The sequence below is a fragment of the Piliocolobus tephrosceles genome, chromosome 7 (genome assembly GCF_002776525.5).
Source record: "Piliocolobus tephrosceles isolate RC106 chromosome 7, ASM277652v3, whole genome shotgun sequence".
Lineage (NCBI taxonomy): Eukaryota > Metazoa > Chordata > Mammalia > Primates > Cercopithecidae > Piliocolobus > Piliocolobus tephrosceles.
This window is the reverse complement of record NC_045440.1, coordinates 82,253,227-82,269,647: the sequence shown is the minus strand read 5'-3', so window position 1 is coordinate 82,269,647 and position 16,421 is coordinate 82,253,227. Positions and strand designations below refer to the sequence as shown.

Below are 16,421 nucleotides of genomic sequence, written 5' to 3'. Positions count from 1 at the left end.
GCACTATTCACAATAGCAAAGATATGAAATCAACCTAAATGTCTATCAATGGATGATTGCATAAAGAAAATGTGGTATATGTACACAATGGAATACTATTCAGCCATTAAAAAGAATGAAAGCATGTCTTTTTCAGCAACATAGATGGAATTGGAGGTCATTACTTTAAATGAAACAACTCAGAAACAGAAAGTCAAATACCACACGTTCTCACTTATAAGTGGGAGCTAAATAATGTGTACACATGGACATAGAGTGTAGAATGACAAACACTGGATCCTCAGAAGGGTAGGAGAGTGAAAGGAGGGTGGGTGATAAGAAATTCCTTCATGGGTACAACGTACATTATTCCAGTGACAGACACACTAAAAGCCCAGATTTCTCTCCTGTACAATCTAGCCAAAATTGCACTCATATCCCTTAAATTTATACAAATCGTAAAAATGCTTGACTATGGTAACTCTGTGGAACTAGATGGTCTAAGGGAATTCAGGAGCATCGTAGTTTATGGGCAGTGGAGAATGGACATGTCAAGGGACCACTGAGAGACTGGAATTGTACAGTTACCTACAAGAGGCAGAGACAGCAACCAGAGCAAATAGATGGCAAATGCAACGGACCTGGGGGCAAACGTGCTGTGTAAATATGGACAATGGTTTTAATCTCCCATCTCTCCACTCCAATTCCAGGTTAGGATCCCTAGATGATTTGGGCAATAATGATCACATCTCCTGTCTTCTCTGAGAAATATTACCATTAATAATGCTTGAGGTGAGGCCTGAAGGATGAGTAAATGTTATTTAGGAAGAGAGACAGTAAACAGTTTTTCAGGGAATGGCCAGCACTTGCAAATACCTAGCAATATCTTGCACCTCACAGGGTGGCTAGAATGGTTAGTGGATGGCTGGTCTACCTCTCTGCTGCTATCATAGTCTCACATCCCTGGGGCTCTTTCTAAGTGGCCTACTTCTTCAGATAGACTTTTTTTTTTTTTTTTTTTTTAGCAGTGGCTGACTTCCAAAGCAGTGATCTGTTAGGTCTCCTAAGGCTAGGACACAACTGGCACAGAGTCGCTTCTGCCACATTCTGTTGATTAATGAAAGTAACAAGGCTAGCATAGATCCATGGGGAAGAGAATTAGCCTTCAGCTCTTGATGAGAGGACCAGCATCTGCCTATAAGGATGACAGGAATTGAATACAACTTTATGAAACAGTATTGTTTCTTAACACTTGGGGATGGGATCGTCCCAGATAAACCACATCACCTCTTTTTTAAAATTTTATTTGTTTTGAGGCCGGGCACGGTGGCTCAAGCTTGTAATCCCAGCACTTTGGGAGGCCGAGACGGGCGGATCACAAGGTCAGGAGATCGAGACCATCCTGGCTAACAGGGTGAAACCCCGTCTCTACTAAAAAATACCAAAAACTAGCGGGTGAGGTGGCGGGCGCCTGTAGTCCCAGCTACTCGGGAGGCTGAGGCAGGAGAATGGCGTGAACCCGGGAGGTGGAGCTTGCAGGGAGCTGAGATCCGGCCACTGCACTCCAGCCTGGGTGACAGAGCGAGACTCCGTCTCAAAAAAAAAAAAAAAAAAAATTATTTGTTTTGAATTAACTTACTTAAAAATTACATTTCTTTTATTAAATGAAGAAAAAAAAACATAATAAAAAGAGAAATATCTGCCAAGGATACCTGCTTTTTAAGTTTCTCCAACTAATTAAAAATACACTTAAGTCTCATCTATTTCATTTGATCCATAAAACAATCAGAAGTTTAAAAATGGGCCAGGCATGGTGGCTCACGCCTGTAATCCCACCACTTTGGGAGGTCGAGGTGGGCAGATCTTTTGAGGTCAGGAGTTCAAGACCAGCCTGGCCAACATGGTGAAACCCCATCTCTACTAAAATACAAAAATTAGGCAGTCGTGGTGGCAGGCGCCTGTAATCTCAGCTACTCAGGAGGCTGAGGCAGGAGAATCACTTGAATCCAGGAGGCAGAAGTTGAAGTGAGCCAAGTTCATACCATTGCACTCCAGCCTGGGTGACAGAGCAAGACTCCCTCTCCAAAAAAAAAAAAAAAAAAAAAAGAAGAAGAAGTTAAAAAGTATCTATGCCTGTTAGAATATTCATTTCACTAGCAAAATCATTTAGAGGACCAAGTTCTGCTTATACTAACAAAGAAATTTTGTCCAAAACAAAGTCATGGTTCATTAGGCGAATCATTTTTATTCGATTTTGTATTAGACACAGTTCAGTTGTAGAGCACAGAAATCACTCCAGGTACTTAGGAAGACAGGGATTTAGTACAATGCATTAAGTGAAGACAAACACACTGGAAAAGTTGAGGAGCAAGAACAAGGGAAGTAACTTCTCCTTTTCTCTCTTCTTAGAGCATTTAGAAAACTTGAAATTTCTTTGCCTCTTTGAAATGCATTTGCCTCAAAGCTAAATAAGCCTCTTGTGAATTTTATAATCCAATAACAAATCCTCAAGGACCTGGAAGTCAACTCTGGAATGTGATCATCAAGGAAGATAGTGCCTTTATCTCTCAGTCTATAGGAGGTTAGGAGCCTATCTTCAGCTGACACTTGTCTCCAAATTGCAAACTGAGATGTCGTAAGATGTAAAAAAAGTATTTTTTCCTTTCGATAAAGGCAATGAGCAAACACAGGTGGCTACTCCAACTGCCAGGTGGATTTATGATCAACTCTGTGTGATAAATGTTGCTGGCAAGTCCTCTCACTTGAGCACAAGTTATTATTTATCTTGAGAACATGTCTAGAATGGGTTGTATCTGTTTGGTGATACAAGAGGATGAGATGTCTTTCTGTCTTTGCAATCTCTTTAGCAGTTTTCCTGCAATGCACATAGCATTCTGGTTTATGCTTATTCAATAATAAAATCATTTTCTTTCTCTTCCACCTTTGAGGAGAGTTTTTCTGGGTTGGCAGGAGATTTTGTTTTTAATTGTGTTTTCCCAACACTTGCATGTCACTGCCTCTACTTCTCTGTCCTCCCTTATTTTTTTCACTAATTTAAGTCTTGCATGAGTGCATCTGATAGACAAAATCTAAATTACATCCAAAAGTGTAATTTGGGGTGAGCCTGGGAAGTGGAGGTTTTCATTTCCCATTTCCTACAATATAAGTCTCATCCAAAAGAATGAAGTTCTAGATTTCCAGACAAGTACTGATATAAGGCATTATGAAAATTTTGCAGCCTGCATGAGCTTCAATCTCTCTCTTAAATGCTGGAGGAATGCCAGTATCTGAATTTTTCTAACCAAAAGCTGCAACTAATACCTGCTCATACCTCAGCTCATACCTTAGTAAATTGTTAGTGATAATTAACTACCAGTTTTGGGCATCTTTCATGTAACAGACCCTGAACTAATCACTTTACTTTTATTGTCACAATAATCTTGCAAGTTGGGTATGGTTATGCTGATTTTATTCATGAAGAAATTGAAGTTCACACAGACTATATGTCCTGCTCCAAACTATACAGTTAGGAAGCAGAAGATTCAAGATTCGAACGTAGGTGTTCTGACCCATTTCCCCACTTGTTTCATGCTTTTCCCTTCTTACCTCCAAGGTCCTAGACAAGCCTAGTGGATTTTTTTTTTCCTTGTTGTTTCACACAGTCTCCTTACTGTTACTAGAGTTAAGGCAATGCTTTCAAAATAAAGAAATCAAGACTTTACTATATGTGACTTAATTCAGGAATCTGTTTTATAGCCCACAAGCTGACCCCTAACCCCTTGTATCCAGCCTGCGCCAAACCATGGCCGTGGGTGGGCGACATGGGGAAGCAGAGCAGGATCAAAGCCTGCCTCTGGCTTTCATCAGCCAGATGGTGTTGAGAAGGCTATTCGATGCTTCCAAGCCTCAACTTCCAAATTTGTAAAACAGAGATAAAAATAGAGACTACCTCACGGTTTGAGGATTAAATGAGGTAACACATCAAAGCAGTTGCCCCATAGAATGCACCAAATACAGGTGAGCACTTGTGATGATTTGATGACGATCAAACTTAACAAAGCCACACATTTTCTTTGGAGACAGCTTTAGCTATTGAAAAATTATTTCTTATATAGAGCAGAATTTTGTCTCTAGGACCTTTGGTCCTTAAGTATGCCCTCTGAAAGGCAAAAAAGCAATTACTCCATCTTGCATGTGACAATGCTTTGAATATTTTAAGGTAACTACTATGTCTCCAATGTATCATCCCCTTTCCAGGCTAATACTCTAAGGTCCCTTCTATTGACTGTGACATGCTTGTTAGACCCTGTGGTAGGCCATTCTTGCATTGCTCTAAGGGAATACCTGACACTGGGTAATTTATAAAGAAAAGAGGTTTAATTGGCTCACAGTTCTTCAGGCTGTACAGGAAGCATGACACCGGCATCTGCTCAGCTGCTGGCAGAAGGCAAAAGGAGAGCAGGCATCTCATACGGTGAGAGTGGGAGCAAGAGGTCAAGGGAGGTGCCATACATTTTAAACAACCAGTTCCTGCAAGAACTCACTCACTATTCTGAGGACAGCACCAAGCCATTCATGAGAGATCTGTCCCCGTGACCCAAACCCCTCCAGGCAGGCCCCACCTCCAACACTGGGGATTACATTTCAAAAGTGATTTGGGGGGCAAATATCCAAACCATATGAGACCCTTAGCTATCTTGTTTGCTTTTCAGACACTCTCTATTTTGTCACAATCCCTCTGAACAATCTGGAGCTCAGAAAGGAATACACTATTCCAGATGTGCTGTGCCGATGCAGAGAACTGAAGGTCTTCGCCTCTCTCGTGAAATTCAACTCAGACTCACATAGTATTTGTTTTAAACAGCCTCATTACACTGTTTAACTATATGAAATTTATCGGCCAACTCTTCCCTCCCTACACTCGCCCCACCACAACAGGTGTGTCTTTTATGTATAAAGCACTATTTAGCCAGTTTTCCTCAATTCTATATTTGGCAATTTGTTTTTCTTTTATTCTTGTTTTTTTTTTTTTTTTTTTTTTTTTTTGAGATGGAGTCTTGCTCTGTCACCCAGGCTGGAGTGCAGTGGTGTGATCTTGACTCATTGCAACCTCCACTGCCCAGGTTCAAATGACTCTCCTCTCTCAGCTTCCAGAGTAGCTGGGATTACAGGCAACCACCACCACGCCCAGCTAAATTTTTTGTATTTTCAGTAGAGATTGGGTTTCTCCATGTTGGCCAGGCTGGTCTCGAACTCCTGACCTCAGGTAATCTGCCCACCTTGGCCTCCCAAAGTGCTGGGATTACAGGCATAAGCCACCATGCCCGACCTATTGGGTAATATTTTTAAACAAAAATGTTGATATCCACATTTTGTTCCATTTTATTTCACAACTGTTTGGACCATTATTGCAGCCCATTAAGAATTTTAAATCTTGATTTCATTATTTAATATATAAGCAAGCATGGATTAGCTAGGATTAAGGTTGATACAACACTTAAATACCATGACTTAAACAAAATAGAAATGTATTTCTATCATATGTGGACAAAGACCACAGGAAAGTAGTTTAGGAATAGAGTGATGACTGTTATCATCAGGTACACTGGTTGCTTTGAGTAGGTTCCATCATCCTAAACACCTCTTCCACCTCATAGTCCAAGATGAAGGCCAGAGCTCCAGCTGTCACATTCATTTTCTAGCCAACAGGAAGCCAGAAAAAGCCAACAAGGCCATCTGCAGTCCATTTAAGGTGACCTTTCTCAAGACTATGAGTTAGAGCTTAGCCACATGGCCACACCCAGAAACAAAGGAAGCTGGAAATAGTAATCTCACTTCTAGGCAGCTATGTGTCCTGTTAAAAAGAATAATTCCATTTTTCATTAAGAGGTCAAAAATAGGTACTAGGGGACAACTAGTTGTCTCTGCCACACCCTCTCAGATTTGTGTCCTTGGTAAATATGAGAGCCTTCTTCTTATGACTTAATTCACATATTGAAAATAATCTTGTAAGAGGACCTAAGCATGGCACATTCAATAAGCAAACACTCCTCCTATGTCCAGCATGAAAAGTATTCTAACTATATCATTCATTCAGCAAAAATCGCACAAATATATTAAGTCTGGCAATGGTGGGGATAAAATGGTGGGGATAGAAAGCTTTGGTAATGTCAAAGCTTGCACCATATCCTCCACAAGTGAGCAGACAAGGGACAAAAGAGACTATGGTTCCTAGAATACGTATGCCCTTTTAAAATTTTTCTCTTTAATATTTTGGTCTATAGGTCTTCCTTGATTTCCTTCTGCTAGATTAAGGTGCTTAAAACTAAACTATTTCCTTTCTAGCTTGTTATTTCTACATTTTCAGTTCTATGTTTCAGATTTGAAACCCTCTATAAGGAAAGACTATTTCAAGAAACCTTTAGGTGCCAAATCAAGTAAAATGTCACAGACTTCAGGTTCAGTATAGCAACACTTCTCAAACAGCAATGTGCTCACAAATCACCTGGAGGAACTTGCTAAAATGCAGATCAAATTCAGTAGGTCTGGGGCAGAATCTGAGATTTTGACTTTTTAACAAGCTCCTTGGTGATGTCAATGCTGCTGATCCTCAGACTATATCTTGAGTAGTTAGGAAATAGACTTCACATTTTCCGAAACCACATACCCTAAGACTTCACATTTCCCGAAACCACATACCCTGTCTGCTATATTCCCAGCACCTAGCATAGTAGAAAGCAAATAGATGTGGAACCACAAATATTTGTTGAATAAATGAGCAAATAACATCACGGTTGGCTCCACAGGGCAACATGAGCTACCTATGGAAAGTAAAATTCAACTGAATTTACTTCTACTCGTAATTACTGTGTAATAAGCATCTACTCAATGCCATGGACTGTACATGGTAGTTAAATTAATTATTTAGTTCTCACAACAATTCTCTATGAATTATGTATTCCTTATTGAAGATGAGGCAACTGAGAACTAGAGAGATTAATTTGCCCAAAGTCTCAAAAGTAGAAAACTTTTGAAGTAATAGAACAGAGAGCATAACTGGTCTGTGCAAGTCTAAAGTTCACTGTGCTCAATTGCCTTCTCCTTCTACAAAGTAAAAACAGAAATGACAAGTACATCCTTAAGAGAAGGGTTAGAGGTTAAAAGTGAGCTATAAGTCTTGTTTTAGTAGAGAAGACATTGTGCCAAGAGTCACAAGACCTTATTTCTAAAGGGGCCCCACCATTAACCAACCCTACTGAGCAAGGTACATAGATTCTTCAGTGTGTCAAATCGTATTTAAAAAACAACAATAGTACCTAACTTTATAAGGGTTTTGAGAAATCTCCTATTAATTTCTTTTTTACATTCAATGTCTTCAACTTAGCACAATAAAGAGGTAGGGTAAGGAATTAAAACTTGAACTTATAAAGGTTAAGTACTATTGTGGCCTTATAAGATTAATGGTACAAGCCTTATAAAGTTATTATGAATATCAAATAAGCCAAGGTAAATAGTAAGGCCGTATTAGTTTGCCAGAGCTGCCAAAACAAAGGACCATGCACTGATGACTGAAACAACTGAAATTTATTTTCTCACAGTTGCGGATCCTAGAAATTTGAGATCAAGGTGTCTCCAGGGTTGGTTTCTTCTGAAGCCTCTCTCCTTGGCTTGTAGATGGCCGTCTTCTCCCTCTGTCTTCACATGCCTCTGCATGTTGTCTGTGTCCCAATCTCCTCTTCTTACAAGGATGCTGGTCATACTGGATTAGAGCCCACCCGGATGGTTCATTTTCACTTAATCACCTCTTTGAAGGCCCTATCTACAAAGATAGTCACATTCTGAGGTACTGAGGGTTTGGATTTCAACACATGGGTTTGGCTGGAGAAGGGGAAGCACAATTGGGACACAATTCAGCCCCTAACAAGGGCTTTGAGAAATTCGGATGTGTATAAAGTAAAATTGAATGCAATGTTATGTAGTTAAAACAGTGTAGACTTTGGAATCAGAAATATCTTCAGTTCCCAGCTCACCCCTGCTACTGCTTTGCTGGCTGTGAGATCTTGAACACCTTACCTCATCCCTGAGTCCCAGGTTGCTCATCAGTGATAGTGTAGGTAATAGTTTTTAAATGGCCACAAATTCTTGGCAGCTCCTCCTATGAAGAGGTGGACTCTATTTCCACACTCCCCGAATCTGGGCTGGCATCACCATGTGTGTTGGCCAGTAGAAGGCTGTGGAAGTGATGCATGATTTCTGAGTCTAGGTCTCAGGAAGTTGTGCTGTATAACCGTACTAACTTCATGTTAGATAAAAGCTTGCTTACTTGAATATACTTATTGTTTTACTTGAGTTTGTTGAATATTCACTAAAAACTACCGCAGGAAAATAGAACCTTCAACAGAGATCAAAGAAAATATGCCAACCAACAACTCTGGGACTGGGCTGACTGGGCAGATCAGAACAGGCTGACAGCACCTTCAGAAGGCCACAAAAATTGACCAAGAAAGCAATGATTAACTGCTCACCTGAGACTGCACACATTTCACAAAAATATTTTCATCATCATTTCTTCTGATTTTCCTTAAAAAACCCCGATCGAGAGGCACAAGTTGGAGAGCCGGTGTTTGAACACTGCTAGCTCACTGCTCCCCTGAGTTGCTGGCTTCTCGATTAAAACTAACTTTCCTTTCACCAAAGCTTGCCCCTTGAAATTTTGGTTTTCAGGCAACAAGTGGCCAGGCATTGGTTACAATGCCACTTCTATGCTTGATCTCTTGAAATGCTACAGTTGACAGAACCAGCCCAGGCTGATGCACTGGAGAAAGAGAGACCATGTGGAGCAGAAAAAAAGGCCTCCTAGATCAAACTAGCCCCTAGGCAACCCAATCATGAACTGAGGTCACATGAGCAACCCCAACCCAGATCAGCAGAAGAACTGCCCAGCTAAGCTCAGAACAAATTGCTGACCCACAGAATTGAAAGGAAATAAAATGATTGTTGTTCAATGGGTAACTGATAGGGTGTGTAATATTAGCACTACAGGTTGCCGTAGGGATTGGAAACCATGACTGTAACACTAGTCAAGGTCCTGGCATATACCATGTGCTTAATAAATGTTAGATGTATTATTATTTTACAACCAACTGTGTATTTTAGGAGTTGTGAAGGATTGAAAAATAAATGCATTTAATTTAATTATAAAACCAACATATAGATGTTGGACTTAACAAGCTAGGGTTAGAAATAAAAACTGAGAAAGAAAAGAAACTTATCTGAGAAAGATGAGGCTCCTTTAAATTATCAAGCCCAAAGAGGAATTGAAATGTGATTCATGTCCTGCCCCCTTTTGAGCTAAGTAATCATTTCAAAGCTGCCTCCCATATGCACTACACAGAGTGTTGCCACCCATAGCTGTACATTAACCTAACAATGCCCCATGCTGGAAACCATAACTGACACCTTATCATTCAACAATGTATAGCCAATCACCAATAAACGTTATTTCTGTAAAGCGATGGGAATTTCTGGCAAACAGCTTTTGCAATTTGCTCCCCTCCTGATTCATCCTTTTTTTCTTTAAAAACTTAAGCCTCTCCTTTGTTCTCCAGAGCACTTCCTAGTGTTTCCTGGGCTGTAGTACTCAACCTTGACCCAAATAAACTCTCTATATTAATTTTGTGTCAGTTTCCCACTTCAGGTTGACAACATTTACATTGAGTTTTGGATTACTTATTAATAATTAGGTTCTTTATAGAAAAGCAATGAATTAAATGTTAGAGAAATTATTTTCCATCACCTCATCCAGTCCTTGACTGCAAATAATTCACTGAAGTCAAGCAATGCTTGATATTGTTTTTAGGGTTTCTAAGAAGAAAATGTTCCGGCAATTTGAAGGTCAGTCATCAGTTTCTGCTTGGTTTCAAAGATCCAGGAGAAGCTTAGTGTTGTTCATAGATGCAAATGGACCCATCACAGCAGTTTAATCCAACCTCCGTCCCAGAGTCTTCACAAATGCTGACCCAAGAAAATTCTCGGGACGATTCAGGGGCCTCTGAAATCTGTTCCGAGATGTTGATAAAGAACCTTAGTAACTTGACTATCAATGCCACTAACGAATCCCCTTCCCCTCTACCAGAAGAGTCACTCCATCGAGTGATAGACGGAATTGCTGCAAGAGCACCAGTCCTCAGGGAAATCAGAGATGACTTGATTTACAGGAGGAGAGGAGTAAGAACATTGCTGTCTGTGCAGAGAGAAAGGATGGCAAGATTCAGATACATGTTACTGGGCAGAGTTCGTACGCATGAAAGAATACTAACAAACACTGGGCTTAAGGGAGTTAGGAAGGAATCAAGACCATTCAAATGTCCCTGCAGTTTTTGCGTGTCTAATGGATGGGATCCTTCTGAGAATGCTAGAATAGGGAATTATGACACCAAGCCACTTCAGCCATAAAACTTATTCTTGTACCTTTTTCTTCTTGCTGGTAATCTTATATAGCAGGTTGTGAAAGCTATTCTGTGCTAGTATAGACTATACACCAATAATATTAACGAGTTCTAGGATGTATTTTTCTTCTTGTATCTTTTTCTTCCTACTATGATACTAGTCATTTGTAAGGGATCTGTGTCATTTGAATGTATTTGAATAACTTTAGCTCTACTGTTTGATTTGACCCAAAGACGATATAAGTATTCCCATGTGTCTGAGAAGCCCAAAGTCAGTGAGATGAAACCCAACATCAAGAAACTGAAGCAAAGTTACTTGTGGATAAAGAAAGCATTAGGTAGTTTGGCTATAGCATAATAACTAGATTTTCTGGCTTTCAAAAATTTGGAGTGCAGTCACAGCAAACGTTGTTATTTTTACAGTTTTCAGTACAAAAAGGTGTTTATATAGAAACAATAAAGTTGACATTTGAGTACCTTTTAAAAGAAAAAGAAAAGAAAAAAAAAGAAAACGTTCCAAGACTTCCCTTTGTGACCTTTTCCTCCATAAAGCGTGAGTTCTTTATGCTTAGACAAAGTCTCCACTAAAGAAACTTATCTGGTTGTTTGCTTACCTGAAATAGCACAGCTCATTGCCACATTCTTTTTTCTACTGTGCAAATACTTGAGGTCCTTTCTATGTTAATAATACAAAGATTCTAGTCTTGTGAAGAAAGAGCTTAGAGGTGTTTGTATTGAGTTTGGACTTGATGGGGTGACTTATCTCAGGACAAGTCACCTCACTCTCAGGACAACTCTGTGATGGAAGCAGATAAGATCTCTTCTGTTTGTTTACTTATTACCTTAAGGTTAACTGCATTTTTATGTGAAAAAAAAATGACATTCAAGTAAATTAATTTTTCTAAAATAACAGAGTACAGAATAGAGTTGGTACTCTAATCCTCCACAGGATTGTAAATTGAGTGTTCTATCAATTGAGTGACTATAAATTGAGTGTTCTTTTTACTATTCCACGTTAATAATGATGTATTGAAAGCAGAGATATTCACTTAACTCGTGCAGTCTCAGTGAGGCAATATGCCCTCATGGGATAAATTATATCTAGGGGGGTGATCAAAAATGTAGATATTACAATGGTTTATTGGGCCATTGAACTTAAACAGATGTACAGAATACCTGTGGTATTAAAACATCTTATGGGGAAGGAGTGACATGGAAGAAAATGTCTAACATGGGTCTTGTGGAGGACAAAAAATGGAGAGATGAAAAGAAGATTGAAAAACACTGACTTCATAGTTTTCTAATTTTAAAAAATCTATGTGTCAGTGCCGTTCTCCCTTGAAGAGTCTTTATTCCAATTCTTAGAAGAATTTCCATTTTTTTCTCGGATTAAGGAAAAGTAAGTGAGAATCAGTCATGCGAAGGACAAATGAAGGGAGAGAATTTTTTCCAGACTCTGACCTGGTGAGGAGAAAGAAGTTCTGGAAGAGCAACCCTGAGTGAGGTGCCAAGGAAGTCAAGACACTTTCTTAGGTCCCAGATATGTCAAGTCCATTTCTTGTACTGCAGCAGATGCTTTGCCACTCGACCCCTCCCCCCGTCCCCCATTTCTTCTGTCTTTTCCCTGCTATTCTTCCAGATAATTCCTTCTTTTTATTATAATATAAAGTATTAAAAATCACTGACCTAAAAGTCCCAGAAAAAGCCACTGGACTCATTTAGAACCAAGCAAAATGTAACTCAACATTTACATTTGTTTTTCTTCCTTTGTAAATTAATACTGACAACTTCCCCTTTATTCAAAAGTCCTAGATGGGTCTCAGAAGCCATGTGCTAGGGTTTGAATGTCCTTCCAAAACTCATGTTCAAATTTCATTGCTATTGTGATGATGTTCATAGGTGGGATTTTTTTTTTTTTTTTTTTTTTGAGACGGAGTCTTGCTGTGTCTCCTGGGCTGGAGTGCAGTGGCCAGATCTCAGCTCACTGCAAGCTCCGCCTCCCGGGTTCACGCCATTCTCCTGCCTCAGCCTCCGGATTTGCTGGGACTACAGGCGCCCACCACCTCGCCCGGCTAGTTTTTTGTATTTTTAGTAGAGACGGGGTTTCACCGTGTTAGCCAGGATGGTCTCGATCTCCTGACCTCATGATCCGCCCGTCTCGGCCTCCCAAAGTGCTGGGATTACAGGCTTGAGCCACCGCGCCCGGCCTCATAGGTGGGATTTTTAAGAGGTGATTAGGTCGCAAAGGCTGTGCCCTCCAAAATAAATTAATGCCATTATTGTGGGAGTTGGTTAGTTATCAAGGGAATGGGCTTCTGATGAAAAGATAAGTTCAGCCCCATTTTCTCTCTGTCTTGCATGCACTCTCTTGTCACCATTTGATGCTTTCTGCCATGTTATAACACAGCAAGAAGGCACTCCATCATATGTGGCCCCTCAACCTTTGACTTTCCAACCTCCAGAACCATGAACCAAACAAATCTATTTTATTTATAAAATACCACCCAGTCTGTGGCATTCTGTTATAGCAGCAGAAAAAGTTAAGACTCTGTGGGGCTCTGGAAGGGATAGAGACATTCTCACACCTGTCAAGAGAGGAACAGGAACCAATAGTGGTTGTAACACACTGACAGCCTTTCTGTTGAGGCACGTATTGGGAAGCAGCCCAGGAAGCAGATGGTACAAGGGTCCAAGTGGGACTTGTGCGACCCAGAAACATTGCCCCACTGCCAGGGCTCCAAATGTATAGGTGGACAGTGTGTTACCTCCAGGCTTTTCAGGAACTTAGTGGGCTAGCAGTCCAATGCAATATCTGATTTTCTATTTCTGATTTAAATGCAAACATTCAAATATTTTATACTTAAACTTAAACAGCAGTTTTCATTGAGGGATTCAAAATTTGCAATTACCTATGATATTTTGGACGGCCTGGGTCCCTGAAGGATTTCCCAGGCATTATCTTACTTACATTATGCAGGGGAGGAAGTGATGTAGATAAAGGTATCTGGGGTGTGAACTCCCATCCCCCAGGAAATCTGTGATCCATCAGATAAAACTCCAGCCACTGTGTTAAACTATTTTCTCAGTGAAATAAAAATTAGGCTCTTTTTCAAGACATCAACAGGAAGAATAACATGTTTATGTGCAGCAAGACTTGCTTTCAGTTCCACGATATTTGTTTTTCTTTATACAAAACCAAGAAAAAAAAAGTCTATTTTCAGGACATATTTTATTCCCATCCACAATTCTACTGAGGAATAGCCATTTGTGGTGTCTGAATTTGATTCAGGGATCTACAATCCACCTGTTCACGCTGCCTGGGCCACTGACTTTGTTCCCTAAGGTTATCGTGACAGGTACATACACGATAACACAAAATAGCACCTGCTATGCAATAAATACTCATTCAAAAACTATAGAATATCTGAACGTCCTCTCACATTACTCAAAGGAGGGCATATGGTTCGTTTATAAGAAAGACTAGAATCTAGTCACGCAGTGTGTGTGAGCAAAGGCTCAACTCTTGATTGGTGCCCCTGCTTCATTTTTGCGCTTTGAAAACGACACATACTTTCTTTTTGGCTTAACTGTGGATTTAAAATGATTTATTTTGTCTTTTATCCAGCATATTTAGATGATTGAAGGTGAAAACCTGGAAGGCTTTCAGGAAATATAGCCAGCCAAATTACCAGCAACTAAGTTCAAAACCATGGTTTTTGGATTGCTTATATTACCAGGGACAAAATGGCATTTGGTGGCAGGGATTCAGAACTTGGGGCTAAATAGCAAGTGAGTGGTGTGGGTACTGGACTTCAGCTGAAGCAGCAGGAGCTGACCTGCTTCTGTATTCCTTATACACTGTGTATACTTCTCCAATCCACTGACACCTCCTGTTAATCTAGTTTACATCACAAAGTTGTATCCACATGTGTCATGATGTTCTTCCACTTACCCTAGGGCTTTCTGAAATAAGATTATAAGGTTCCAAGTCAAGCATGGACTGAGCCTACAACTTCTATCATACATATCACATATGATATCTATATATCATATATAGATATATATCCCAATGATATATTATGATATGTATTATGATTTTATAAATAAATATGTATGTATGTGTATATATATTCCAATGGTATATTTTCCAGATCCTGAACTGATGAAGAGAGAGAAGTTCTGGAGGTCTTATTTCCCCAAAACAGTACAAAAAATGACAGTCTCTTGGGGTACTGCCATAATCTCAGATTTCAGATTTTCAATAAACAACAAGTATTGGTTTGCAGGGCTGGAAAGTATTCAACAGCAAGCCTCCAATTATCAGAATCTACCTAGCTCTCTCCTGAAGGAATTCTGGCCTTAAACCAGGGTCATACTTTCCTAAGAGCCAAGTGGGTGACCACATATTAATTGAGTCATATGAATAAAATCAACGATGAAGAAGCTGCAGAAACCTAATGGATATAGTTTGCTTCTGTCTTCCAGCGGACAATAAGTCCAAAAAGGTAGATGGCATGGGTTATAAAGAGATGCTTAGATTAGCAATGGGAGAAAAAATGTTTTTCCGAGATGAGGGGAAAATGTGATAGGAAAGTACTTTATGAATATAGTATTTCTTGCTATTTTGTTCACTTCTAGTTGCTATTCAGAAATTGTCCTTCAGTGATTTATAAGTTTTTGAGAGCTCCTGGAATAGATCAGCTAGTAAAGTGGAAAGCCACAAAACATAATTGGCAATTGGTAAACGATAAGTATTTTAGATGAATGTGTAACTGTTAAGTCTCCTTTTCATTGCAAGTAATAAAAATCTGTTACAGTTAACTTTAAAAATGAGGTAATTCATAATAAAGACATAGGTTTATTTTTCCTTATGACTATTATCTCTACTTGCTATTGCACTATGTTTACTTGTTTATTTGCTTTTTAGGTCTCCAACATTAAATTTGCACTCCAGGAAGACATGAATGTTGTCTATTCTTTTTACGACTATATCCCCAGTACTGGAAAATAGCACCTGCTATACAATAGATGCTCATTCAAATATGGTAGAATATCTGAGCATCCTCTCATATGACTCAAAGGAGGAATAGAGTTAGTTTACATGACAGACTAGAATCTAGTCAAGAATATACACACATACATATGTGTTATTTAATGTAGAATATCGTTTTAATTTCTAGAAATTTAGCATTTCCCATTACCTTGTCTGTGCATTTGTGCGAAAGGTACCAGGAGTAGGAATTCGTGAACTGTTCTGTGGATACCACTGCATAAGGTCTAAGAGTCTAAAGAAATGTTGTTTTCTCACCACAGAAACTCTCTCACCAAAGTTTGATATTCCAAACTACTTGGATTTATATTTTAAGAAAGGCAATTGACAAAAGACAATGTTAAATAGTGATAATTTAATTAAATCATGAAAAATATTTCTTGACACACTTTTGTAAAATTTCTCACATTCTGAGATATTAGGTATAAAACAGGACTATCCTGAGCAAACTAGAATACACGATTATTCTAATTCTGACCCATGTGCAACTGGAAGAATGAATTTTCTGTCTCATCCATACATGATGACTCCTTAGAAAAGTTTCAGGGAAACAAAATAAAATGAAATGTGGCTCTTGCCAACTCACACAAATATGGAGAAAACAAAAGGTTTTCTTCATGCGACTATCAAATTAAAGTTCATGTTACCATTATAGACATTAGAAAAACATGAGGAAAATTGATATTTAGAATAAAAGATTTAAAGAACATCAGGATCTCACTTTATTATTATTGATCTGTAAAAACAGTACTTTTGCAATACATATCTGCCACCCCTCTGCCACCCTTTTTTCTGACCCAGGAAACCTGTGTTCATTCTTTTGATAACAGCAGCTCCTACCTTTCTTTGGAGCATTGGGTCTTAACCTCATCATGTATAGAACTGCCAATCAGTGCCTGCAGAGCTAAGATGTGGAGAATGTACAACTAAGGATTAGCCAATTA

At 39.3% G+C, this 16,421-nt stretch overlaps 1 protein-coding gene across 1 annotated transcript; it reads left to right on the top strand.

The window, feature by feature from the left end:
• Window positions 1–9,868: 9,868 nt before the first annotated feature.
• Window positions 9,869–10,908, top strand: LOC111553127 (developmental pluripotency-associated protein 3-like). Its single transcript, XM_023227742.1, has one exon. The coding sequence runs from the start codon at window positions 9,934–9,936 to the stop codon at window positions 10,432–10,434; it is 501 nt and encodes a 166-aa protein (XP_023083510.1). The 5' UTR covers window positions 9,869–9,933; the 3' UTR covers window positions 10,435–10,908.
• The last annotated feature ends 5,513 nt before the right edge of the window (window positions 10,909–16,421 follow it).

Bases quoted from the DNA above. Each gene is read 5' to 3' on its own strand.
- LOC111553127 (XM_023227742.1), top strand. From the start codon at position 9,934: ATGCAAATGGACCCATCACAGCAGTTTAATCCAACCTCCGTCCCAGAG.